The sequence below is a fragment of the Dicentrarchus labrax genome, unplaced genomic scaffold (assembly GCF_905237075.1).
Source record: "Dicentrarchus labrax unplaced genomic scaffold, dlabrax2021, whole genome shotgun sequence".
Lineage (NCBI taxonomy): Eukaryota > Metazoa > Chordata > Actinopteri > Moronidae > Dicentrarchus > Dicentrarchus labrax.
In genome coordinates this window covers 34,495,588-34,520,926 of record NW_026136704.1, presented here as the reverse complement: position 1 = coordinate 34,520,926, position 25,339 = coordinate 34,495,588, and the positions used below count along the sequence as shown (strand labels likewise).

Sequence of the window (25,339 nt, the reverse complement as noted above, 5' to 3'; positions counted from 1 at the left end):
TGAACTTTCAGCACCAACCTCCAGCTGACTCCTGCTGAATACTGTGAGAAGAAGAAGAAGCTGCTCGGGTTCGGGTCTCAGTCTCGTAACGTTGCATTAAACTTTCTGTTTGTAGGCATCATCAAGCTGCGGAGGAGTCCGCCACCGAGGCTCAGAGGACCACAGTACGTTCTCAACATCACAGCCACGGACGACAACGCATCCGGTGGGCCGTACCCGCTCAGCAGCTCCGCCCAGGTCATCGTAGGAATCAACGACATCAACAACAACAAGCCGGTGTTCGGGGAGGTGAGTGAAACCCCGAAGGTCTACTTCCTGCTTCAGTTCAAGGATTTATTATTTAAACCCCTTGTTGTGCTCTCAGTGTCAGAACTACAGTCTGAACGCCGGCGTCCTGGAGAACCAGCCGCCGGGGACGTTTGTGCTGCGCGTCCAGGCCCACGACGCCGACATGGGCGTCAACGGAGAGGTCAAATACGGCATCATGCACCGAGACGGAGTGTCGCCCGGGTTTGACATTAACCCCGACACCGGTGAGTTCGCCAGCTGCTGCTCGCTACACCAACACAAAGAGTGGACAGTTAGTAACCGTCGCCGTGGTAACGTGGTCCCTTTTGTGTTTGCCAGGTGTGATCACCACCACGGCGAGTTTCGACCGGGAGCGGCAGAGGGAGTTCACGCTGTCGGTGACGGCCACAGATCAGGCCGAGGAGCCGCTCATCGGGATCTGTCAGATCACCGTCCTCATCGCAGACCAGAACGACAACGACCCAAAGTTCGAGAACAGCCGCTACCAGTGTGAGTACTGCTAACGGCTTACTGCTAACTGCTAACAGTACTGCTACACTCGAATGCAGAAGTTAGTTTTTTGTGACTTTATTCCGATAGATTCTGTTCACACACTTTAAATAAGTTCGTAGAAACGCTGCATGTGAAAGAAAAACGTCAATAAACTGAATTAAATTTGTACAATTAACTTAATTTTCCACCTCGTGTGTCTGAAAGTGTGAAACGAGGCGGTGAGGCGTTCAGGGTGAACGCTGCTGTTGGGAGGAAACAGGTGAAACGTGGCGAGCGTCTGTCTGTCTGTCTGTCGTCTATCGGGCTGCATCCTTGTAATCCTGGAAAGCTCTTACGGCTGATGAAACGCTCGCCGCCGGCTCCCGCGGGTCCGTGTTTGTTTACTACGTGTGCAAATATGTGTTTTGATAAGCGTCGTGTCAGAAGTTCTCCTCGTCAGATTAGGGAAACGCACAGGGTGGCTCATTAACTATTGAACAGGCAGATTGAAATGTTTCTGGGACATGAATTCATTTACCACCGGGTGTGTGTGTGTGTGTGTGTGTGTGTGTGTGTGTGTGTGTGTGAAGTGAGCTGGAAACAGGCTTGTTGTTTATCTTATGGTCTTTATCGACATACATTAGAATCACTATCTTCGCTCGAGGAAAACTTGACAGAATTTAAAGTCCACATGAAACAGAAATCGGCGAGCTGTTTGTTTTTGGTTCCCGCCTCCCCAGCTGACGTTAGCAGCACGAGCTAACAGCATCTCACATTGACCTCGGTACCACTGTCGTCAAACTGTCCTCTGTCTGTTGAAGATTGATGGGTAGATGTCAGGATATTACTGGTTGAAATCACATTTAGTTTCGCAGGAAGACACAAATACAAAAAAATACAAATAAATTGAGTTTATTGTGAATGTTTTGGCATAAATTGTTAAACAGAGGGGAACAATATAACTGCAGATGTGATCTTAAAGGGTTAAAATAACATTTTTAATTACCACATTTTAAGTATAATATTTTATGTAAGTATAATGTTCGTGGTGTTAATGCCCACACTCTGGGATAAGATACTGTCTGCACACTGAAGACTACACGTGGATCTTTGACAGATTATATTTATATGATGATCTGGATACAGTTCTGTAAACGTGGATACCGTTGGATGTTTCCAGATACAGGGCCTCTTACCGTTGTGCAGTGCAGCATTAGCCGACCTCCCAGCTGTCAGGTTCGCAGTCGTAAACCCCGGCAGGCAGTCGGATCCTGCGTTTGCTCGTCTTGTTTGTTGTGGTTGTTTTCTGTGACACTCATTAGACTCAGCAGGATCCGCCGCTGATTATACAGCTGAAACGTATCCAATGAGACCCACAGACGGTCAGAGGGACATTATTATTGACACAATGCTTGAAATGCAGTATTTACGGAGGGGAAACGCCTCCTCCTCCCCCCCCCCGCTGGTTGTTTTTGTTGTGTGATCAGCACTGACGCTCATCACAGTCAGCAGGATTGGAGGTTATATTCATAAATTTACAAAATGCATCAGTTGACTTTGCAGCGTGAGACCCAGAAATGACAAAATGAGGTGACACACTGCTGACACAACACAACGGCGTGTTCCCATTATTATAATATCTGCTTACCATCACAGAACACCTTCTTACATTGTGTTCAGTCGGTTTTAATGAAATCCAGCGTACGCGCTCCGGTCTGAGTGTGAGTTCAGGTGTAGCTGGTGCGTCGTGGTTAAATATAAATACATGAATAATACATTAATAAACACGTGTAATATCAGGAGTAGGGTAATTTACACTGTAAAACAACATAGGTTCATTTAACTCAAAACTTTGTTGAAACTGATTTCGTCAAACATTTTTAAGTAACAAACTGGTTTAGGTTGAAATTGATTCTTGATGAATTTGAAGTGGCACTAACTCAGTTTTATAAGTTATAGAAAGTCATTGTAACTAGGTGTTTTGTTTTTCACATTAAAAGCAGAATAAAGCTACTTAATCAAGAATGTTTCTGTAGTAGAAGAATTAGCATTATGAGCAGCGACAGTACTTTTAGTAGAGAGGTAATAAAATACTGCTACCGTAGTACTACTGCAGTGGTTGGCAGTACCTGTTATACTAGTACCGATAGAAGTAGTCATACTTTATTGATCCCTTCCAGGGAAATTGGTTGCGCTACATTATAAGAAATAGAAATAATAAGAATGTTAAAATATGTGCATTATATTAGTGTATAACAACAATATATGTAGAAAATATAAAATAAGAGTATATTACTAAAAGTAAAATAGTAAAATATGTATATTACTACAGCAGTATACAACCATATTTACGGTTGTAGTAGTTGTACCAGTACCAGTACCAGTAGCAATACCAGTACCAGTAGTAGTAGTACCAGAACCAGTAGTAATAGCAGTAGCAGTACCAGTACCAGTACCAGTACCGGTAGCAGTACTGGTACCAGTTGCAGTAGCGGTACCAGTACCGGTACCAGTAGTAGTAGCAGTAGCAGTACCAGTAGTAGTACCAGTGCCAGCACCAGTAGTAGTACCAGTAGCAGTACCAGTAGCAGTACCAGTAGCAGTACCAGTACCAGTAGCTGTACCAGTAGTAGAACCAGTACCAGCACCAGTAGCAGTACCAGTAGCAGTACCAGTACCAGTAGTAGTACCAGTAGCAGTACCAGTACCAGTAGCACTAGCAGTACCAGTAGTAGTACCAGTAGCAGTACCAGCACCAGTAGCAGTACCAGTACCAGTAGCACTAGCACTAGCAGTACCAGTAGCAGTTACCAGCACCAGTAGCAGTACCAGTAGCAGTACCAGTATTAGTTTTTCATGCCCTGACTCACAGTTCATCTCTTCTCAGACTTCCTGCGGGAGGACACTCCGGTAGGAACTAGTTTCCTGCGAGCGGCGGCACACGATGACGACCAGGGGAGCAACGCAGCCATCACATACTCCCTGTCCAATCAGAAGCCAGCTTACCTGCACATCAACCCCAGTACTGGCTGGATTTACGTCAACCACCCCATCTCACAGGTGAGCGATACACCCAACGTCACTAAACTATACCTGTGAGGACACCTCGCTGGCCTAAAACTCAAACATGGTCCTCACAAAGATAGTAAAGCCTGTGTCAGTGCCTCGTAGCTTCATGCTACCGTTTCCTTTGTGTTCTTTCTACTACTTTTATACTTTATATATGTATCATATATTATATACCGACACACATCCCTACTCCAATAAACAGGAAGTGCATGAACGCAGTAGTATTTATAATATACAAATAAAGATGATGACAGCAGGGTCGGCGTCACAAGGTCGTGTTGTTTCCGCTGTGGGGAGAATAAAAATTAAATGTTTCACAGTGTGTGTGTGTTTGTACGATCGTACAAAGTCAAACTGAAGCGAATCTGTCTGTTATGAATGATGCCGACTGTTCTTCTTCGTCTGTCATCTTCCTCTCTGTTCTTTGTCTCTGCCTCTCTTGATCTTTTAAACAGCACTTCAGTCAATAATTGAGCAAAGGCAGATTCACCCGCTCACTTGTTTTTATTCACTTTTATGAACCAAACAGTTTCTGTTTCTCTGCTTTAATATTTACTCATCCGACAAGCGTTCAGCGGCCTTTCACGGCTTCAAAGTTTTGATCACAAACTTTAAGAATGAAAAAAAGTCCTTTCTTTAGTTTAGTTTCTGTAGTTTTATAATCGTCATTAAAAGCAAAGAGCCTGAAATAAACTGATACGAGACGTTCTCCTCGGTTTGTTCAATGTCGTTCCCCCGCAGACGTCCAAGATCAACCAGCAGATCGTGGCGTCCGATGGAGGGAACCGCAGCAGCTCCGTGGAGCTGACCGTCATCATTACCAACGTCCACAACCAGCCGCCGCACTGGGAGCAGCCCGAGTACTGGGTCACCGTGCCAGAAAACACCGTACGAGACGCCAAGATAGTGGTGAGTAAACCGTACCACAGATATAGGACGTTTGTGGTCGTAGTGAAAAGTCAGGTGACCCCGGTTTTGGATAAAGTTGTTTTTAACAATACTTTTATAACGGCACCGGTGCCAAGTCTCAGAACTCTTTAACTTAACCGCTTCTTTAAAAACAGGAACAATATAATGGTAAACAAAATTAAAAAATGGCATTTGTTATGGCTTTAGATTGAACTGTTTAAAAAACATTGGAAGCTTGGGAGGTGAGTGTGAGGTGAGGGGAGTGTAATCTGCAACTACACGTAAATCTGGTCTTTTAAACATTTGCCTCAGGTCGTGTTTGAATCATTTCGAGTGAAATGCAGCCGCACTTACACACCGCTTCGCTCGCCATTTTAAAGGACCAGTGTGCAGGATTTAATGACATCTAGTTGCAGCTTGCAGCCAACTGAACACCTCTCGCGTCTGTATTGGACGACCTGTGGGAGTGAGAACGTAGGTGCGTAGGGGAAACTACGGTGGCTGAAATACAATAAAAAAAAATACCTCAAGCTCAAGTGCGCCCATAAAAAGGAATGGCAGACGGACCAGGAGCAGTTGATGTCAGTGGGAATGGGTTCCTGTTGCCTGTGGAAGTGTTTGACCTTATTTCTCCACAGTGGAGGTGGCAACTGTAGGTACGCCTGTTGCTAAATTTTTGGAGTCACTGGCACTCGAGTTTCATCCAGCCTTTGCTTTACGTGACCTCCGCACCTGGATCACAAGCGACTGAAGCTCCTCCGATCGATGCTGCTGTAAGTTCTGGACGAGGGAAGAAGACTCGGAAAAGAGGGGAATATTTTAAACCTCCTGCAGGAGTTCTCTTTCGTTTACATCCTCCTTCACATCTGTGCAGAGCCCTGAGGAGACTCTTTCTTCTCCTTCATCCCTCTCTCCTCCCCATCCTCTCTCCTCCCTCCCTCTCTCCCTCTCTCTCTCTCCCTCTCTTGGTGTCAGCACGTTTAGCCGAGCTCTTCCAAACATTTTCTGCCGAGCAAACAACAAACCCGCCCCGAGTCTGTCTCACCTGACTCACTCCAACCGCCACACACACACACACACACACACACACACACACACACACACACACACACACACACACACAGGGTTCGCCCGTATACCTCCGGTGGTTTTTCTCTCTTTTGATCCCTCCATCCTAATTTGCTCTCTTTTCCTAAGCCGCTGGTTTAGAAGGTGGAGGAGTTTTTACCCTCCAGCTGCTCGATTTCATGGAGGTTAGTCAGTTTTCAAACAGTTGTAGGGCCTTGTGTGTGTGTGTGTGTGTGTGTGTGTGTGTGTGTGTGTGTGTGTGTGTGTGTGTAATCCTGTGTAAGCCTGTGTGTGTCAGAATCTGTACCTGCGCTGTATTTAATCTTTCTTCCTCGTTCTTTTCAACCCTCACACCATCACTGTAAAGACTGATAGTAATCATGATGGTAAAGATGATGATGACCATGATGATGATGATGAAGATTATCCCACCCACAGCTCCATTTGTCAGAGATGATTGACAGGAGAGAGATAGATAATTACACCTGCTGTCGCTGTGTCACAATGGACTCTCATCACCTCTGAAAAACAGATGCTTAATTACTGTCTTTAACCTGACAGAGACTGTATGAGGGAGAGAGGGAGGGAGGGAGGGAGAGAGAGAGGGAGGGAGGGAGGAGAAGAGGTAGAAGATGGAAAGAGCTCCAAGTGTCATCAGTAAAAGAAGATATCTGTGATAATCAGTGAAGAAAGAAAGTATCAGTGGCATTTTTTAAGTCAGATTTTATTTATTTAGAAACAAAATCACAATTTGTCTTCTTGACATTTGTCTTTACAGTCTCTGAAGCATCAGCCTCGGTCTTTAGACCAGAGGTGCCCAAACTTTTACCCTCCAAGGGCCAAAACTGCCATTTAACGTGAGCCACGAGCTAAAAGCTAACAGCTACTGTACTGACTGACTGACTGGTGCCGTAGTGTAAAGAGCTAGAAAGGATCTGGAGGTAGTAGATTGGACCGCTGTCGGTGAAGCCAAAAGTAAAAGATTGAAGTTATGAAGTTATTAGAAGTTATTTTTGTCCCTATTGGACACTGTCGATGTTTTATTTAGCTCTCCTTCTCCACCTTTCTTTATTTCTCTCTCTTTCATTTCTCTTCTATTTAACAGCGATTTAGTAACGAGTGTTACTTTAATGAGTAAAATCACCAGACTGCCCCTTTAACACATTTATCGGAAGGTTTCGTACGGGTCGTATTGAACATAATTCATGCTGAAACCTTGTTGATTAACATGTAACACTTCCCACACCTGACAACACATACGGATCAATCACAAGGCTGTAATTCCTCCTCCCTCCTTCCTCTCCTCCGCTGTGTTAATTGCACTGAGGAGGAACTGTTGTTTTAAATTTAGCAGCATTAATAAGGTTTGTTAATTACATTGTTAACGCGGTGGATGGAGGGTGATACTGCAGAGTGTGTGAGTGAGTGTGTGAGTGTGTGTGAGTGTGTGTGTGTGTGTGTGTGTGTGATGCTGTAATAGTCTCATCATCAGCTGACTTCCTCCTGTTTGCTTCCTCTTCCTGTCGATGCTGTGTACAGTCTCTGATTGTCTGGTGGAACTGACATTTTTCCTCTTTCACTCATTAAGTTTTTTGCATGTAATTGTTTTCAAAATATAAAAACATAAAGTGCATAAGTAGCTTTTATAACAACAGTGAATTCAAGTCTATTAAAGGCTTGGCAGTTACATCATGAGTCCACAAACATCAGTAGAGAACTGTATGTTCATTAATATTGTAAATATCCAGTTATGTTTTCAGAGCAGGACTGTAAGGTAGACACTGGTGGATAAAACTTGATAAAGTACCTTTCCAGTGGATAAAACTTGATAAATTGTTCAGTAACAGTTTCATGGATACAGTGGGGGACTCTGATGTGGTGAGCCATAGCTGTGGAGATTTGTGTCTTTTTTATTGGTGCACAAACAGACAATCCAACACCCACCATGTTGTTGCATTACAATATACCCAGTCGGGGTCAGCAGTCTCCCATTTCTGAATAAATATGACAAGCAGGCTCCGTAGTAGCCGTCCAGTTTCCAGGTGAGGAGTCGTGTCAGGACGCGTTGGTCCTCTTCAGGAAGCGGAGCGTGGCTCTGCCTCGCAGCGGGCCGGCGCAGCGGAGCGCATGGAATCAGCACTAATGAGAAATCATCTCATTAGACATCAGTGCAGTGTGCTGAGGCTAAGCTGATCAGTGTCTGCCATCTTCTCCCACACAGATTAACGCCTGTGGAGATATCGCAGCAGATCGTTCTCAGCTGGTGTCGGCTGGTGCTGAGTGTGATTCAGCAGCTGGAATACAGATCATCCCGTCAGCCTCGCAACAGTCGGCAGTCGGCTGAGGGGGGGCGTTAAGGTCAAAAGCAAGAGCGGGGCCTTTGTATTCTGTAAATGTGACTCATGTTTAATTTTATAACGCCGTTGTTGGCACTTCTGATTAGCACAGTTTTACATGCATCTGAAGCGAGTAATTAACTGACCTCGGGTTTGGGTTTCTCTCTGCCTGAGCCCCGCCCCTTGTTGCTCTGTACTCCAATCACAGTTCAGCAAGCCTCGGTCAACTTCCTCCTTTCCTGTACTTAGATATGCTATATGCTAAGCTAATCTATGTTGAAAAGACAATTTGAGGATGGTTGAAAAAGTGACACTCGCTATGTCGTTAGCTATGTTCACATCACTTTTTTAACCATCATAAAAATGTGGTTGTATTTCCAACATAGATTAGCCTAGCACGTAGCATATCTAAGTACAGGAAAGGAGGAAGTTGTTATTGGAGCTAGCATGCTAACATCAGCTAACTTTAGATGTGACTGGGTTTTAAAGGTCCAGTGTGTAGGATTTAGTGGCATCTAGCGGTGTAGTTGAAGATTGCAACTCGCTCGCTTCCCTATCCCTTTCCAACTACGGTAGCTGTGACTTGTTTGTTTGGTTTGTCCATTCTGGGCTACTATAGAAACATGGCGGACTCCGCCACTAGAAGAGGACGTGCTCCCTCTGTAGATAAAAACATCCTGAGGTAACAAAAACACAATAATTCTCATATTCAGGTGATTAAACACTCATAAAAACATACCTGTGAATGTTATATTTCTATATTTCCTCCTCAGTGTTTCACGCTGGAGCTTTTAATGGATGAACAACAGAAAGTGGACAGACTCTGATGTTGGTGTGTCTTTGTATTCCTCTGTGTGTCGCTGAGTGGCTGGTAAAGACATGAGAGAGAGAGAGGGGCGCTCGAGCTGCCGTGGTCACTGGGAGAGAGAGGGCTGAGAGGGTTTTGGTGTTTGAAGTGGCAGACAGCGTTTCTCACTCAGTCTCTGTGAGGAGACATGTTACCTCTGGTGGAAACCATGTTTAGAGTTGCTGGAAGGTGAATTTTTTTTTCTCTCTTTTAATGTAGCTTAGCTGACAGTGTCGTCCTGCTTCCAGTCTTAGTGATACGTTAGGTTAAAGCATGTCTTAGACCTGTGGTTCCCAACCTGGGGGGTCGGGACCCCTACTAGGGGGTCGCCAAAGCTTCATAGGGGGTCGCGAGGTCTTCTTGATTTTACTAGAAAACTTAAGAAACATCCACAGTAGACGTGTGTCGGAGAAACATTGATTTTTAAGATCAAAATCACTGTTTCAGTGTTTTTAGCAGTTTTAATCATTTAGTGGCAGAAATTACTGTAGATAACATATATACTTTATTAATCCCCTATTGGGGAAATTCTTCTTTTCACTCTTTTTTATTCTAACACACACACACACACACACACACACACTACACACTTGTGGACATGCAACAGGGAGATAGATGGTGGAGTGATGGGCTCTCCACGTTAGCGGCGCCCATGAGCAGTTTCTTGGGGTTAGGTTGAAACTGGCACCTCTCCAGCTACCAGTCCACACTCCACATTGTGGTCTGTGGGATTTGAACCGGCGACCGGTTCCCAAGCCAAGTCCCTGCACACTTAGCTACTCAAAGGGGTTAAATCAGTGGAATATGACTATGTGTGTCTAACACAGGTCATAGCCTTTCTCTCAGTACAGTAAAGTGAGGTGGCTTCAGTCAGCCGTGGAAAACACAATCCGTCCCTGGTGAGGTTGAGAGTGTGTGGTCAGGAAGGACACACACACACACACACACACACACTCTTTAAGGTCAGCTCAAACTGCAGCTGAGAGAATAACGGCAGTCTTAAAAGCTCTGCTGCTGCTGGATGCACCAGACTACACACGCGCATAAACTCGTCCAAAACACATAGTTTCTCGCAAACTCACACAAAGAACGTCAACAAACCACAAACTGAACCCTTTTTTGGCGGCAGAAGAAGTGCCACACGCTCTTCTTCAGCTGCTTTGTCTCCATAGAAGGACTGAACAGCGGCTCCGGCCGTTGAAACGATGCATTCTTTGTATCACGGTTGTGTATCTTACTGTGTCACTTTCTGCTGAGTGTTTGGAGGGTTTATGGATCTGGGAGACGTTAAAGCCGTTAGCGACCTCACCGTCGACAGCTCAAAGGAGGGAGTTATTGTTCCAGAAATGGAAATGGTTTAGTCGGAGGTCAGTGTGGGTTTCTGTTTTGAAATGAGAAAACCAAAATCAGGATCTTTAGATAAACTTCATCTTAATGTTTGATGTTTTATTTTGTACGTACAGGAGCAGGAAGGTGTCCGTCAGACGCCATGAAGCTCTGGATCAGACACACAATCATAACTCTCTCTCGCTCTCTCTCTCGCTCTCTGTCTCCCCATCAGACCATCAAGGCGACGTCTCCGCTCGGTGACCCCCGGGTGACCTACAACCTTGAAGAGGGTCAGGTGCCGGAGACCAACATGCCGGTGCGATTCTACGTCAAGCCGAACCGGGCGGACAGCTCGGCGTCCATCCTGGTGGCCGAGAACCTGGACTACGAGACGACGCGCTTCTTTGCGCTCAGAGTGCGAGTCCAGAACGTCGCCGCTGTGCCGCTCGCGTCGTTTACCACCGTCTACGTCAACGTGACAGGTGAGACGAGGGAAGGAGTGTGTGTGTTTGTGTAAATTACACCTTCTTCACCACCTGGACAAACCAGATCGTGGCACAGTGACGTTCTTAGATTAAATCATTAAAAACCTTCTCTTGGGAATGTCCATGTCCATTTATGTGGTGTGACTACGTGGCTAGCAGTGAGCTAACCATCCTAAAACACTGCATGAACATTCCCAAGAGGAAAAAATAGAAGCTTTAAATGAATACAACATTTTTCAACATGCTGACGGAGGACAGTTTGACGCCCCCTTGGCGACATCAGCTAACAACATCTAACATTAGTGTTAGCTTCTTTTAGCAACAAGTCCATCTGGAAACTCCATAAATCACCTCGGTATCGTCAAACTGTCCCCTGTCTGTCTCAGAGGTTGTCTGTTGGGATCAAAGTGGCAGCTGATGGTTGCTGTCACCGGTTGTGTTCTCGGCCTTCTGATAAACGATACATCTGCTTTGTGGTGGTATGTTCAAGACCGTACAAGACTATTAAATTGGGTTGTACCTACAGTGTATGTGGATATTTTTATCTCCGTATTAGCAGTTAACAGTACACGAAATAAAAAAGCACACAAACTGTCATTTCTTCCTGCTTTCACAGCTCTTCTCGTTTTAAAACCCAATCCCATTTCCCCTCGTGATGAAGCCATCGCTCAGCTCTGAGCCAGCGGAGGGAAAGAAGAAGCGTTCAGGGAAACTCTGTAATGAGCGAAGCTGCTGGAAGAATAATGAAGTGTAGTTCAAATCCCTGGTCGTCTCTGTCTCAGAAAAACCAGCAGCGACTGGTTGCTCGAGCTCCGTGCCGCCTCATTTTAACGGCAACTCGCTTCCCAATCGGCGTCTGTAGGCGGGCGGAGGGAGAAGGGAGAGAGGAGACGACACTTCCTGACTTTGATTGGCTTTGAACAAACCCACATCGGACGCTGTAATTGGCTTAGCGGAGCTTGAAAGCGAGCTGACAAGCTGCTTTGTGGACTCTTCACGGTGTTTGGAGGATAATTCCTCACTAATAACTCAGTTTTCATTAGCGAGGGGGTGACGCAGTTCAACTCTCTGACGGACGTCTGAAACCAGACTCTGTTTCTTCATTTCACTGGAGTTGATCTTCACTTTTTTAATCCTTCTTCTGGTGTGAAAAATTTTGCAAAAAACCCACAAAGTTTTCAGTCTTTCTTTGCTTTTTCTTCGCCTCCTACCTGCTCTCTTTCTCCATCTCAGCTTGTTTTCTCCGTCAGTTTTTGATCAGCTTTCAGGGACACGACAGACAGTTTGTGATAAGAAATTATGTGTCAGAAATAAACAACATATTTTTTAATTTCTTTCCTTTTCAGATGTGAACGACAACGTTCCTTTCTTCCTGTCGTCCACCTACGAGGCCACGGTGCCTGAGGGAGCGGAGATCGGCACGTCAGTGGCTCAGGTGTCGGCCACGGACCTGGACTCTGGTCTGCACGGGATGGTGAGGAGCGTCTACACGTTATCATCTGTTAACTTCTGCTTCTTCTACTACAGCGTCTTTGTCCTTCTTGTGCAGATCCACTACGTGATCCTGAAGGACGAGAGCGGGGACTCGCAGTTCTTCAGCATCGACTCGCGCAGCGGCGTCATCGTCACTCGAGCCTCCTTCGACCGCGAGCAGAAAGCCTCCTACCTGATCGAGGTCCAGTCGCAGGACGGCTCCGAGTCGGCCAGACCGGGTCAGCAGGGACAACCCAACACCGGTAACACACACACACACACACACACACACACACACACACACACACACACACACACACACACACACACACAGGTAGCAGTCAAAGTGAAAAATAAATAGGAATATAAGTCTTTGAAAAGTGTATTTTGTCTATCTGAGGGGTAAAATTTTGCCGCTAGCTTAGCTACAAACAGAAACCTTTACAGCGTGAATGTGCTTCTAGTGACTGTAAGTAACTCCAGTGGACCCTCTGTTAGCTCTGTTAGCTCTGACTACCAGCTCACTGTTTCTGCTACACTGCTGTGGTCGCTGTCGAGGTCAAGTGAGTGGGAGGAGCTAACAGAAGTTACACTTTAATATCTGGAGAGAGTGAAAGTGGGAAGGTAAAGTGACATTAGAGTTGTGGGTGTTAATTTGTGTCTCCTCTCTCTCTCTCTCTGTCTGTCTCTCTCTCTCTGTCTGTCTCTCTCTGCCTGTCTCTCTCTCTCTGTCTCTCTCTCAGACACCGCCTACGTCAGGATCTTCGTCACCGACGTCAACGACAACGCGCCGGCGTTCGCCCGGCCGGTGTACGAGGTGAGCGTGGAGGAAGACAAAGAGGTCGGCTTCGTCCTCATCACCGTCACCGCCAACGACGAGGACGAAGGTGAGTCAGTCTGTCTCCTCCTTCCTCTTCTTCCCTCATCTTTTTTTCCTCTCCCCATCTCCTCTCGTCTCTCATCTCTTCTCTTCCGCTTCCTCATCCTCTTCCTCTCTCCTCATCCTCGTCTCCTCTTTCTCTTCCTCAGCCTCTTCCTCTCCTTCCTCCTTCCTCCTTCCTCCTCCTCCTCCTCCTCCTCTTACTGTCACAGCTCGTTAGCGAGTGCTGTTGCTCCCTTGAGGTCGACAGTTTTGATGTTTGTCTCTTTGTTTGTGTTTGTCCCTCGTTCCTCTTCCTCCTCCGCCCTAAACCAATAAGCAGCAGGAAGCAAAAAAATATGAAAACAACAACAAAACAGGCGTCTCCCCTCCTCTCTCTCTACTCTCCCCTCCTCCCTCTCTCCTTTCTCTCTCTCCTCCTCTCTCTCCTCTCTCTCTCCTCTCTCTTTCTCTTAATGACATCTGCTGGCGTCGTCTCGAAGCCTCGGGGGTTTTCTTTACTCGGCGTGAAGAAGAGTGACGTCTGATTATTTATTGTCTTTTTTTTTTAATCTTTAACCTTTTATTTCTTCGCGCTCCGCCTCGTATTCCAACATCCGTTCCCTCAGGAGATTCCCGCCTCCCCCCAAAAAAAGCTCTGCTCTCCTCCAAACTTTCTCTTCGCAGTTTGATCGGATGTTAGAATCGAGCCTTTTACTGTTAAAAATAGAAAGTGGAAGCAGTTCGAGTTGAGACTGAAGACAGGAAGTAGAATCAGTTTGGGCCGAGTTGGTGGTTGATGATATATATAATATCAGAAATGACTCACAGACACATCAGACAGTTAGCTTTAGCCTCCGTCCGTCACCAAACTCCTGAGGTTTAGAAATCTGCTTTGCTTTATATTATTCATTGTATTACGGGTTTAATCTCTCAGCTGCTGCTGTGTGCAGTCGTTGTTGGAAGTGTTTTAGTCTTTATTCCCCTCAGACGGATCCCTGCGAGATTCGGGAAGACGCTGAACACGGGATTAAGAAATGCTAAGATAGCAAACAGCAGATGATTCCCCTCCCCAAACGTAGACCTTTTATCCCCAGTTTGTGTCTCGTCAGGGACTCCCCGAGGTAATTAACAAACACCCCTCGACCCCCCTAAAAACCACTGGGGGGTCCGGAGAGGGAGATGGAGTCATCTTCGCCCCCAAAACCTTCCTAACAGGCAGATAGGCGGGAGATTAACGGAAAACATACAGACCTGATCCCGGCTGAGTCAGCAGGTTGAGATCTGGAAGCATTAAGCATCTTTTTCTGTCTGTGAAGACTTTCATGAAACTCCTCCACTGGTCTAACTGGTCTAACATTAAATAAAGACAGTAATGATATATATTTTACATTTACATTCATGTACAACATAAGGTTATAAAATCGATTTAATAATTCAACTGAATATATTAATTGCATCAAAAAACAAAATGAGGCAAATATTTAGAGGATTTCTTTTTAATAAATGAAGAATTACTTTCTTTCTAATAACAAGAATTACGAGCGAGCCTCTATAAATACTCGTTAATTTGTTACAGTAATTATGTTTCTGGGGTAAAAAAGCTTTGGATCCTCGTTTGTGAACAGATTTGAGGAGAGAAACAGTCAACAACAGAATCTGGATCCATATCTGATCAGCACTGTTTGACAGTTTGATCTGAGTTTGGTGCGTTGAGCTGGACTGACTCACTGAGAATGAGCTGTCAATCACAAGGTAGCCCCACCCTAAAGCATACCCTGCTTTATGGTCTGTTTTACTCTAAATGGGACCATCAGTTACTAAATGAACATCATGCTGTATGGAAGAAGACTGAAACTAGAGACTGAGACCAGAAACTCATCAGGAAACTGTTTACTGAGCTCATAAATCAACTGAGAAGTCGACTAATTTCTCCATAAGACTGAATGGTTTCAGGATGGAGCTCCCCCTGCTGGCCGTTACATAGACTGCAGGTCCTTAGACACGGTCCGTCATATATGCCGTCATTGCCTCTTATGCTGCCTGTAGTCTTTGTTTAGACTCTACAGACACGCTGTGTGTATATATGCAGGAGGTATAGTGTGTGTGAAGGTGACTGAAGGTGAAAGAATCAAACTCCTGACAGAGTTAAAGCTCCAATCTGAGGTTTGATGATCTGTAAACTCAACTGAAGGTTTTATCCTCCGACTGCATCACCTTCAGCTCTCTGTTTGTGTGTGTGTGTGTGTGTGTGTGTGTGTGTGTTATACGTTATGACCACAGTTTGCTGTTGAAGCATCAGTGACCTTCTGTCCAGATATAAACTGGAGGTCAAACAAACACAATTACAGGAGAATCACACACACACACACACACACACACACATTGCTGCATTTGTATTTGGTGTTTGTTGGAATAATCAAAGGTAGGGTGGAGTGTGTGTGTGTGTGTGTGTCGGTGTGTGTGTGTCGGTGTGTGTGTGTCGTTGTGTGTGCATCCTAAAGCTGATTAGGCGCAGCAGCTTTTGTCACCCGTCGTGTTTTTTTTTTTCTGGATCCCGTTTGGTCCTCCGAGTGGAAAATTTGCCGAACTAAGTGCGTCTGGTAATGAGATCAAGAGGCTCTTTTTTAATTCCGCTGAGTTTGGTGTTTCAGTTTAGTGTCGCCCCGGGGTTTAGTAAACACACACACACACACACACACACACCTACTGCTGCAGTGAAGCTGGGTGATAATGAGGGAGTGAGTGTGAGTGTGTGATGTTACTGTGCAGACAGAAGCTGCTGCTGATGATGATGATTGGCTGCGTGTGAATGCTGTTGGTTTATAATAATAAAGTTCAGCTGATCAGAGCTTGTAATTATAAATTATCAGTTTAAAAGTTCTGCACTGCAAGAAAGGAGGTTTGTTTCTGGGAAATGAGTAAATAATCTTGTAAATAAGAATGTTTTGCATTAGAAAAGTCGTCTGGAAATGAAGCAGCTGTTTAGTTTTTCATAATTTTAATATAAAATGCTAAAAAAAAGTCACTTATTTTTATTATGCTGTATTTTTTCTGAAATAAGCTTTCAGATGTAACTAGCTAGCTAATGATGATCCGCTGTAGCTGCGCTCTTTCAGTGAAAGAAGTCTTTTTAATTTTAAGAATTTGTTTTCCATTTGAGGTCACATATTATTATAATAATAATAATAATAATAATAATTATACCAATAACAAGGGACAGTTCCTACCTACTGTCTCTGGAATAAAGAACCACCGGCTGCAGGATTTCTGGGCAGTCAGCTGAATTTTCAAACAGCTCCAGTATCTCTCGCAGCCATCTTGAGGCCACAACATGTGATATTTTTTCTAATGTGGTTTTAAATCGAAATGAAACTTCCTCCAGTGATGAGTTTAGTCCTTCAGAGTGTCGACCTGCAGTCAGCGCTCAGGGACGACTTTCCCCTCCGGTCCACCTCACGAGGAGCAGAGATCTGACCTTAATCTCAATTTTGGGCCTCCTGCTAGGCTTCGAATTAAATCAGCCCTATCCCCCAGTGTGTGAGTTTGTGTGTGTGTGTGTGTTGTGTGTGTGTGTGTGTGTGTGTGTGTGTGTGTGTGTTAAGAGGGCAACACCATATGGCCAGACTGATCATTAGGGAGGCTGCCGGAGGCAAAAAAACCGCTGGAGCTACTCCCCTTACACACATTCACACACACACACTCAGCCGCTCGGCGAGTGTCACGACGGATCGTGCTCAGAGGCTGTGACGGACCGGTGCACTTAAGCTTTTCCTCACGCACACACACACTCACACACTCACACACACTCACACACACTCACACACACTCTGTGGTGTCGTAATGAAGGTCCTCCATGTCTCCACAGATGGTGTTTGTCTCCTAAAGTCTCCTTGGTGCCGGTAAACAGAGAGCAGGCCGGACCCTGACAGACCTGCCTCTGGGCACCGAACATGCATGTGTGTGTGTGTGTGTTTAACGTGTGTGTTGTGTGTGTGTGTGTGTGTGTGTCGGCATTTCTTCACCACATCGGGAACAGAGAGGAGAGGAAATCAGAGGAAAGAGGAGTTAAGAGGAAGAGAGGCCAGGAAGAGAGGAGGAGGGATGAAAGGGTTCAAGAGACAAGCTAACAAAAGATTTGGGGAAGTAAGGAGGAGAGTAAAGGAAAGGAAATAAGGAAAAAGAAAGGAGAGGAGGAAGTAGGAGATGAAGTCAGAAGAAATATGAGTTTAGGGTAAGCAGGAAGAGAGGAGGAAGGAGGAAGGCGGGATGGAAGGGTTCAAAAGAGATGGACAAAAGAGGAATTACGGATAATAAAAGACTTGTCGAAGTAAGGAGGAGAGGAAAGGAAAGGTGGAAGCAAGGAGATGAAGTCATAGGAAAGATGAGTTGTTTAGAAGAAAAAAGAGAGGAAAGGAAGAGGGAGGAGGAGAGGAAAGGGGAAGAAATGCAAAAGGGGAGGGTAGAAGGTGAGGAGAGGAGGAAGGACTGAAAGGGTTCAAGAAACAAGATAACAAAATATGTGTGAAAGTAAGAAAGAGAGTAAAGGAAGGAAGGAAAAAGGAGAGGAGGAAGGAGGAGAGTCGTAGAATCCAAACTGGAGGAAGCTATCGTATCTTGACTTTTATTTAACCTCCTCTGGTTTGCAGCAGTCGATGGTAGAAATACTGTAAAAACTACGTGAACTTACGACCCCGTTAGCGACCCGGTGCTAACCGACCGTCATCAGCCTCATTGTTAACCTTCGACGGTTAGCTCGCTGGCTAGCCGTGCACTCGTTACCGAACTTCTGGAAACAAAATATTTTGGTAAAAGACCTCGAGGAGGGAGAAGGAGAGCAAGAAATCAAAGATGGCGAGGAGAGACAGCGAGAGAGAGCGAGAGAGAGAGGGAAGGTGTGGGGCAGAGTAAGGCATCTAATGAGCCCCACTGTGAGAACGACGCCTGTTCTCCTCCCAAATATTTTATATCTGCTGCTGCTGTCCACACGGGGTCATCACTGTGTGTGTGTGTGTGTGTGTGTGTGTCCACTGCCAATCAAACACTTGTTTTTCAGGATGGAAATCGACTCCAATTTCATTCAAAAAGTTTATTTTTCACAATAAGAGCTCCACTGTCACCAGTGCACATTTATCAGCGTCACCTGGAAATCGTGTCGCAGATATTTCCTGAAAACAACAACTGCCGTCTCGTTGTTTTCTCTAGAAAATATATTTGATTTGAGTTGAAATAACTCAAGTAAATTAAGTTAATTGTACCAATTTCATTCAGTTAATTGAACTTAAAACTAATTAATATATTAGACTCTTCATGCAGCTCATTTGAAATGTGTGAACAGAATTTATCTGAACTAAATAACTTGAATCTTCTTTATACCAATGTTCCTACTTACAGTTGAATTTGCTCAGTTTTCTTCCACTAAAGCAAATTATTACTGTCAAAACAGCTGACTTACCAAAATGGAAGCCAATTAATATATTAAGTCAAATTAAAGAAAACAAGTCAGGTGGAACAAACTGGAATTAAATTGCAGATTTGAAATACTTCACACATCTAAGTTGAGTTATTACATATTAGAGTTGAGAGCTCCAGACAACACAAACTGACCTCCGCTTCCTCCCTTCCAGGCGCCAACGCCAAGCTGCGCTACCAGATCACGGCGGGAAACACCATGGGCACGTTTGACGTGGAGCCCGAGGTGGGCACCATCTTCGTGGCTCAGCCGCTCGACTACGAGATGGAGCAACGCTACGAGCTCCGGCTGGTCGCCTCCGACGGGAAGTGGGAGAACGAGACGCTGGTGGTGGTCCAGGTGGTCAATCGCAACGACGAGGCGCCTGTCTTCAGCCAGACAGAGTACCACGCCGCCGTGACGGAGGAGCTCACGCAGCTGCCGGTTTTCATCCTGGAGGTCAGTGATCGTCCTCGTATGGGTATGATGTCATATTAAAGCTCCATTATTATTATTAAGCTTCAGATTCATTTTTATGCAGCACTGACTTCTGTCATCTCTGTGCTTTACTACTTAAACAAGTTTAGTGTCTCTAAGCTAGTTAGCTCAGTCCGTGCGGGCCGGGGTGAGTGCTGGTATATTTACACTGCTAGCAAAGGAGCTTCGGTCCCCTGAGAGGAAGAGGAGAGACAGCGGTGAATGCTGATGGTGAGCAAATAAAAGGCTGCAGAGAGACGGCGAGCCGGCTTTCTTGCCGCATATCTAGGCTGTACTCTTTGTTTCACCCAGTGCATGCTGGGATCAACCCCTCTGTCACCCTGCACAGCATAAGCGGATACAGAAAATGAGTGATATTGAATAAAAAAGTAATAAAAAAGCACAGATTAGATGTCCGTCCAGTCCAGATGAAACTGTTTAAAATGTCAACATGAGAAAGTAGCGCCTCCTGAACGCACCTTCACCGCGAAGGAGCTTGTTGTGAGAACGTATCAGGTTAATACAGACGGATCTTAATACTGTTGGTCACGCTTCAAACCGAGAGTTGAATTAGCCCCGAGCGACACCTCAGCGTGGATCCAGTGTCCACGTCCTAACACATCACACGTGTGTTTAACACAATATCAGCTGATAGAGGCACTGAGATCGACAGGAAGGGCCCAACATCTGAAAAGTTGCCTCAGAAAGTCGACCTCCTTTTTCTTCTCTGGCTGTCATCCGCCTTTCGTCACACCTATCTCCGGTAATTCACAGTAATATGCGTGTGCCGCCAAGCTAAATCAGATTAGAAAGGTGGAAGTGCGTCTGAGAGGGCAGGAAAGTAATCCCCGTCAGAGAGGCATGTGTCACCGAGTCCTCAACCCGGGCCTGTTTCCCCTCGCCTGCTGGAATTGATTTGATATACGCTCGGTTCCTCTCTAACTCTCTCAATAGTTTTCCCGGCATGCGGCTGCCGGCCCCTCCCTGAACGCACGCCGCTCTGAGCCCCCGTGTATTAATACAATTCAGCAGATAGTGAACGGAGGGGAAAATCCAATTTGAAATGAATATTTTTTGACTTCACCTGCACAGCAGCCTCCTCTGTGGCGCAGCGACTGCTCATCTTCAATATTGTCTACCTGCATCACGTTGTCATGAGAGCCAACAGGGGGGAGGTGGCAGTGGCGGCGGCGGGAAGGAGAGGGGGGAGGGAGAAAACTTCAAAGGCTTCTGTAAACAAACCCTCTGGTGAGGAAAGAGGAGAAGAAAGGCTAAAAGTGTACTTTTTTCTTGCTTTTGTTGCCGTCTATTAACTTTTAATTGCACTGTGTGTCGCGGTGACAGATGTGAGAGCTTGTGTCGTCGCCGCCGCCGCTCGTGTCCCCTCGTTCAGAGAGATAGCAGGAGGGCAGGTTAATTAAGCAAACAGGACAAAGCAACAGAGAAATGTTTATTCCTGTGTCGCAGAGTCCCCGCGTGCTGCAATCAGCTCCCTGCCTCGTGTCCTATTTGCTGGGCTTGACATTTGTACATAATGAAAAAGCAATTCAACTGTTTTGATAAGAAACACCTCAAAAAGCAGTAGTTCCTTTAAAGAGGAAAGTCAGTGTTGCTACTTGTGACAGCCAGCGACCATGTTTCATTTCAGTATAATGAAATCCAATTTATCACCAACAGAAAGTGGTGTTTTGTGGGTGATTGGTTTTATTTTTTTTTACGTATTGCTTGTTTTTAGGGTTTAAAAGTCTTCCAGTGTCACCAAAATTTAGATTACAGTTTTTAAAAGGAGAATATTCGACGAGTATTTCATACAAAAAAGCTATTTAAAACTTAATTTAAAAACATAATTTAAGTATATAAAACAATGTCCTCCTAAATAATCAATATCAGTTTAATTGTACGCTATATTTCAAATATATATCCACAGTATTACTTTCCTTGTACCCTATCAAGGCAGCAGTAGACCAGTAACTTTGTTCTGTGAGGTAAAATTACAGTTTTTTTCAGTTGGGTCTGGTGGCTTTAGATAGAGTGATACAACAGCTTCAGTTCCCCTGTCAGAAATTTCCGTCTGACGGCGAAGTAAATGTGGCCCGAACTCGTCTAAAAGCAGAAGTGTTAATACTTTTTCTGAATGGCCACAGTTGGGGAACAGGTACCTCCCGGCTGCAAGAAATGTACAGCAACTCAGGGTTAAGACGTTGTTAGACGATCCAGCAAACACAGGAGCGGCTGTATCTCGGGATTCGTCGTGGGAACCAGAGTCTAAATACATGTCTTTGCATTTCGGGTCTTTATCTGTGTGAATGGAGTGGAACAAAATAAAGTAATTCTTCTTCTTAACACACCTGCGGCCCTGAGCTTTCTTTCCGTAACAAATTCTATAAATGTCTAAAGGTGGTCATATATCTTAATTTATTACCTCAAAATATATAAATCTATCTCTTCTGTATTTCAGTCTGGACCAGGAATGGTTAGTAGATCACCTGAGATCACCTGAGAGGGGGTTCATGTGGTAAAAATAAGTCTCATTTTAAATTTGTCTAAACCTTTGCAGGTGTCAGCCACTGATCCAGACCAGGAGGCTGATCAGACCGCCCTCCGCTACTCCCTCCACGGCCAGGGTGCTGGTGGCGAGTTCACCATTGAAGAACGCACAGGAAGAATCTACGCCCAACGGCGTTTGGACCGCGAGGAGCGCCCGGCCTGGAGGTTCCTTGTCCTCGCCACAGATGAAGGAGGGGCTGGACTGACGGGGTTTGCTGATGTTCTCTTAGAGGTCCGAGATGTCAACGACAACGCGCCCTTCTTCCCATGCCCAGCACTGGAAGTAGATGGATGTTTTGTCGGCCAAGTGCCTGAAAATTCACCTGCCGACACCTCCGTCATGGAGATGCGCGCCATGGACCTGGACGACCCCAACGAGGGCAAGAATGCCATGCTGACCTACAGCATCATCAAGAACGTCCGCAACGAGATTAACCTCAACCTGTTCTCCATCAACGCCAGCACAGGGACCATCTACACGGTTCTACGCTCCCTGGACCGGGAGGTGGAAGACCGGTATCTGGTAGTGGTCGAGGCCAGGGATGGCGGGGGTTTGGCGGGAACAGGGACAGCCACCATTATGATTTCAGACGTCAACGATCACCCACCCGTCTTCTCTCAGAGGCTCTACACTACTCAGGTGAGTCCACGAAGGTGAGGCAGTGACACGCCTTCATTCCCTTCTGTTGTTGCTAATAATAACTCTGTTGTGTCCTCCGGCGTTCAGGTGACAGAAGACCTGGAGGTGAACAGCGAGGTGCTCGTAGTTTCTGCCACAGATGGCGACGAAGGCGAAAACGCTGTGGTAACCTTCAGCATCGTCGGTGGTGACGAGGACAGGAAGTTCTTTGTGGAGACAGACAAAGTGAACCGACGTGGCGTGATAAAACTTAAGAAGAAGGTCGACTTCGAGAAGCCCCACGAGAGGACTTTCAATCTGACCCTGAAGGCTGAAGACGCTGATTTCTTCAGCCTCGCCTACTGTCTCGTTCAGGTTGAAGACTCCAACGACCACGCACCCGTATTCTTCCCGCAGTTCTACGAGTCACCGGCCATGTCTGAGGATGTACCCGTGGGGACGATTGTTGCCCAGGTTACAGCTTCTGATCTCGACTCCGGCCAAAATGGACGCTTTTCTTACAGTATTTCAAAGGAGTCGGACCCTTACGATCAGTTTCTGGTGGACCAGTCGGGTTGGGTGGTAGTGGCCAATTCTCTGGACAGGGAGAAAATCTCACAGCACAGGATCATGGTCCTCGCCACCGACTCTGGGACTCCATCCCTGACTGGCACTGCCATCGTCGTGGTAACCGTACTTGACATCAACGACAATGGGCCAGAGTTCGAGGTCCCCTATAAGCCCATGGTTTGGGAGAACATGGCCGCGCCCCAGGCGGTTCGGATGAATGAAACCTCCCTCCTCCTCCACGCCACCGACCGGGACACCTCCACCAATGGCGGACCGTTCTCCATACGGCTTCTCATGCTCACCTCAGACGCCACCAACTTCAATTTAACTGACTTTCGCAACGGCAGCGCAGCCATCACCGCCCTCCGGACCTTCGACCGCGAGCGGCAGAAGGAGTATCACCTCCCGATTCTCATGATCGACAGCGGCTCTCCTCCGATGAGCTCCACCAGCACGCTGACGGTCGTCATCGGGGACAGGAATGACCACCCTCACTCACCAGGACACACTAACTTCATCGTCTACAGTTATGAGGGTATGTTCCAAGTTTTCTGTTTATATAATTGACGGTATTACCACCTTTAGTTACAGACATTAGCAGGATAAATCTGGGTGGGGAAGGTGATTACCACCACCTCGTCACAACCAGATCATCACAGCAACGCCATGAGCGAAAAAACATCGCATGACCTCGTAAAAAGTCTTATTTTAGAGACTTTCTTCAAGTCGCCACCCCGTGAGTTTTAGCCGTTGACGGTCGTGGTTGGTCGTGATTGGCCCTGCTGCTACAGCGGCATGGTTATTCCCCCGCTGTGAAGCTGTAGTGGAAACGCATGTCATCACAGCTTGGCTTGGCCGACCAGGGTCCGTGGAAAAACCCTGTTATGTGAAACGGGGCCCCTGGCTCTTCTTTGATTTAGTAGGAGATCAAAGTGAACCGCTCCAAGAAAAGCAGAAATATTTACCTCCCTTGTGTTGTTCACAGCTACAACTGAAGAGTTCCTTTAGATTTTCTCTGCAGTTGTTGCCTTTTAATTTGTATTTTCTTTGACTTGTTAACCTCCTTTTATCCAGGAACAGGCTTTGCTGTTTTTCATTTCACACCCGAGAGCCTCAAAGTACAACTTTCTACTCCGCCGTAGAAGTTGCGGCGTTGCTCAAGGGAACCCTGGTGGTAGTTGTAGACAGACAAGAAAACATTTGTCATTCATCGTCCCAGTTCAGAGTTCACCAGCTGTTCTGAGGGATTCAAACTGGTGTCTTTCTGGTCGCAGACGGGCTCCTCTAACCTCCAAGTCCCCCCGGTGTCCCTCCCACCACCTCCTGAGTGCTCTGCGCTCGTGTTGTTAAGACTGTACTTGTCACAGTCGACTGCTTGCAGCCTCCCGCTCCAGCCCACATCACTTATTTAGCATTTCATACCATCTGTCAGCCTCCTGTAATTTGCTGGAAAAACTAAGGTTTTCTGTAATGTATTTTTAGTGGATTCCCTCTCCGGGGGCCTTTCCACATGAAAGTACATTAACCCGCTAATACGAATCCATCACGTAGCTCAACAACATGCCATGAAGCAAACAATTAACTCCAGCTTAAGTCCCAGGTTTGATGGGCACATAAACAGGAGCCATTTTTAAAAGGCAGCTGATTTCACGGCTAAAGAGATTACAGCGCTGCGTTCAGCTTTTTTTGGAAGAAGGGGGGAAAAACACTGTGCGAGCGTGCACGTCTTCCTGCTGTGCTGTCAAACCATGACCGTGTGTGCCAATGAGGCGGCACCCGCCACCTTATCTCCTTAAAGAAGCCTCCACTTTCTCTCCGTCACTCTTAATATTTGGGTTGTACCGCAGGGATCCCTCGCACTCAAAACTAATTCCTTTCAAAGCCGATGCATTTTTTGACTTTTTTTTTTTTTACTTCCCACCTCCTGACAGGTATTCTCCCGACGACAGTGCTCGGACGAGTTCAATCCCCCGACCTTGATGACTGGAGTGAGAAGGTGTACCGGTTCGAAGGCAAACCATCCAGGTACTTTGATCTTGTGCGGTGAAAACTGTGAGATGGCTGAAAGGTGACATGCAGAAAAGGGGGAGTGATGGAGGGGAAAAGTAGAGATAGAGGAGTAATAGTTGGATGTCGAGGTAAAGAGAGGTAGAGGGCTTTGAAGGAGAGCAAGGCCACGAGCTCATAAGGCAGAGAGGCAGCAGTGCAAACAGAGGAAGAGGTAGAAAGTTGAGGTCGAGTGGTAGAAGTAGGGATCTGAGAAAGAGAAGCAAAGTGGGGAAGACAACAAAGGAAAAACACGGACGCAAAGATAACGAGGTGGAGAGGATACCGCTGGCGGGTCAGTGTACTCGGCGGACAACAGATTTTTGTTCTGAAATGAGAAAAGCAACCTGTTTTGTTTCCCAAATTCAGAAATGGTAGTTTCACAGCGAGCAGATTTTCCTACCAACAGTCGAGTTTCAAACAGAATACACTCTCAGGTTTTCCAAGACAGCATTTTCTGGATATTTGGTCAT

At 46.0% G+C, this 25,339-nt stretch overlaps 1 protein-coding gene across 1 annotated transcript in view; it reads left to right on the top strand.

Annotated features, from left to right (window-relative positions):
* Positions 1–25,339, top strand: part of si:dkey-22o22.2 (neural-cadherin) — a 113,943-nt gene that overhangs the window by 66,877 nt on the left and 21,727 nt on the right. Inside the window, exons 8-20 of the mRNA XM_051399225.1 lie at positions 116–288; positions 365–533; positions 628–798; positions 3,668–3,840; positions 4,591–4,758; positions 10,571–10,820; positions 12,170–12,297; positions 12,373–12,559; positions 13,040–13,183; positions 18,783–19,066; positions 21,642–22,271; positions 22,359–23,355; positions 24,752–24,845. Of these exons, the coding sequence (XP_051255185.1) occupies positions 116–288; positions 365–533; positions 628–798; positions 3,668–3,840; positions 4,591–4,758; positions 10,571–10,820; positions 12,170–12,297; positions 12,373–12,559; positions 13,040–13,183; positions 18,783–19,066; positions 21,642–22,271; positions 22,359–23,355; positions 24,752–24,845 (3,568 nt within the window). The remainder of the gene's footprint in view (positions 1–115; positions 289–364; positions 534–627; positions 799–3,667; positions 3,841–4,590; positions 4,759–10,570; positions 10,821–12,169; positions 12,298–12,372; positions 12,560–13,039; positions 13,184–18,782; positions 19,067–21,641; positions 22,272–22,358; positions 23,356–24,751; positions 24,846–25,339) is intronic.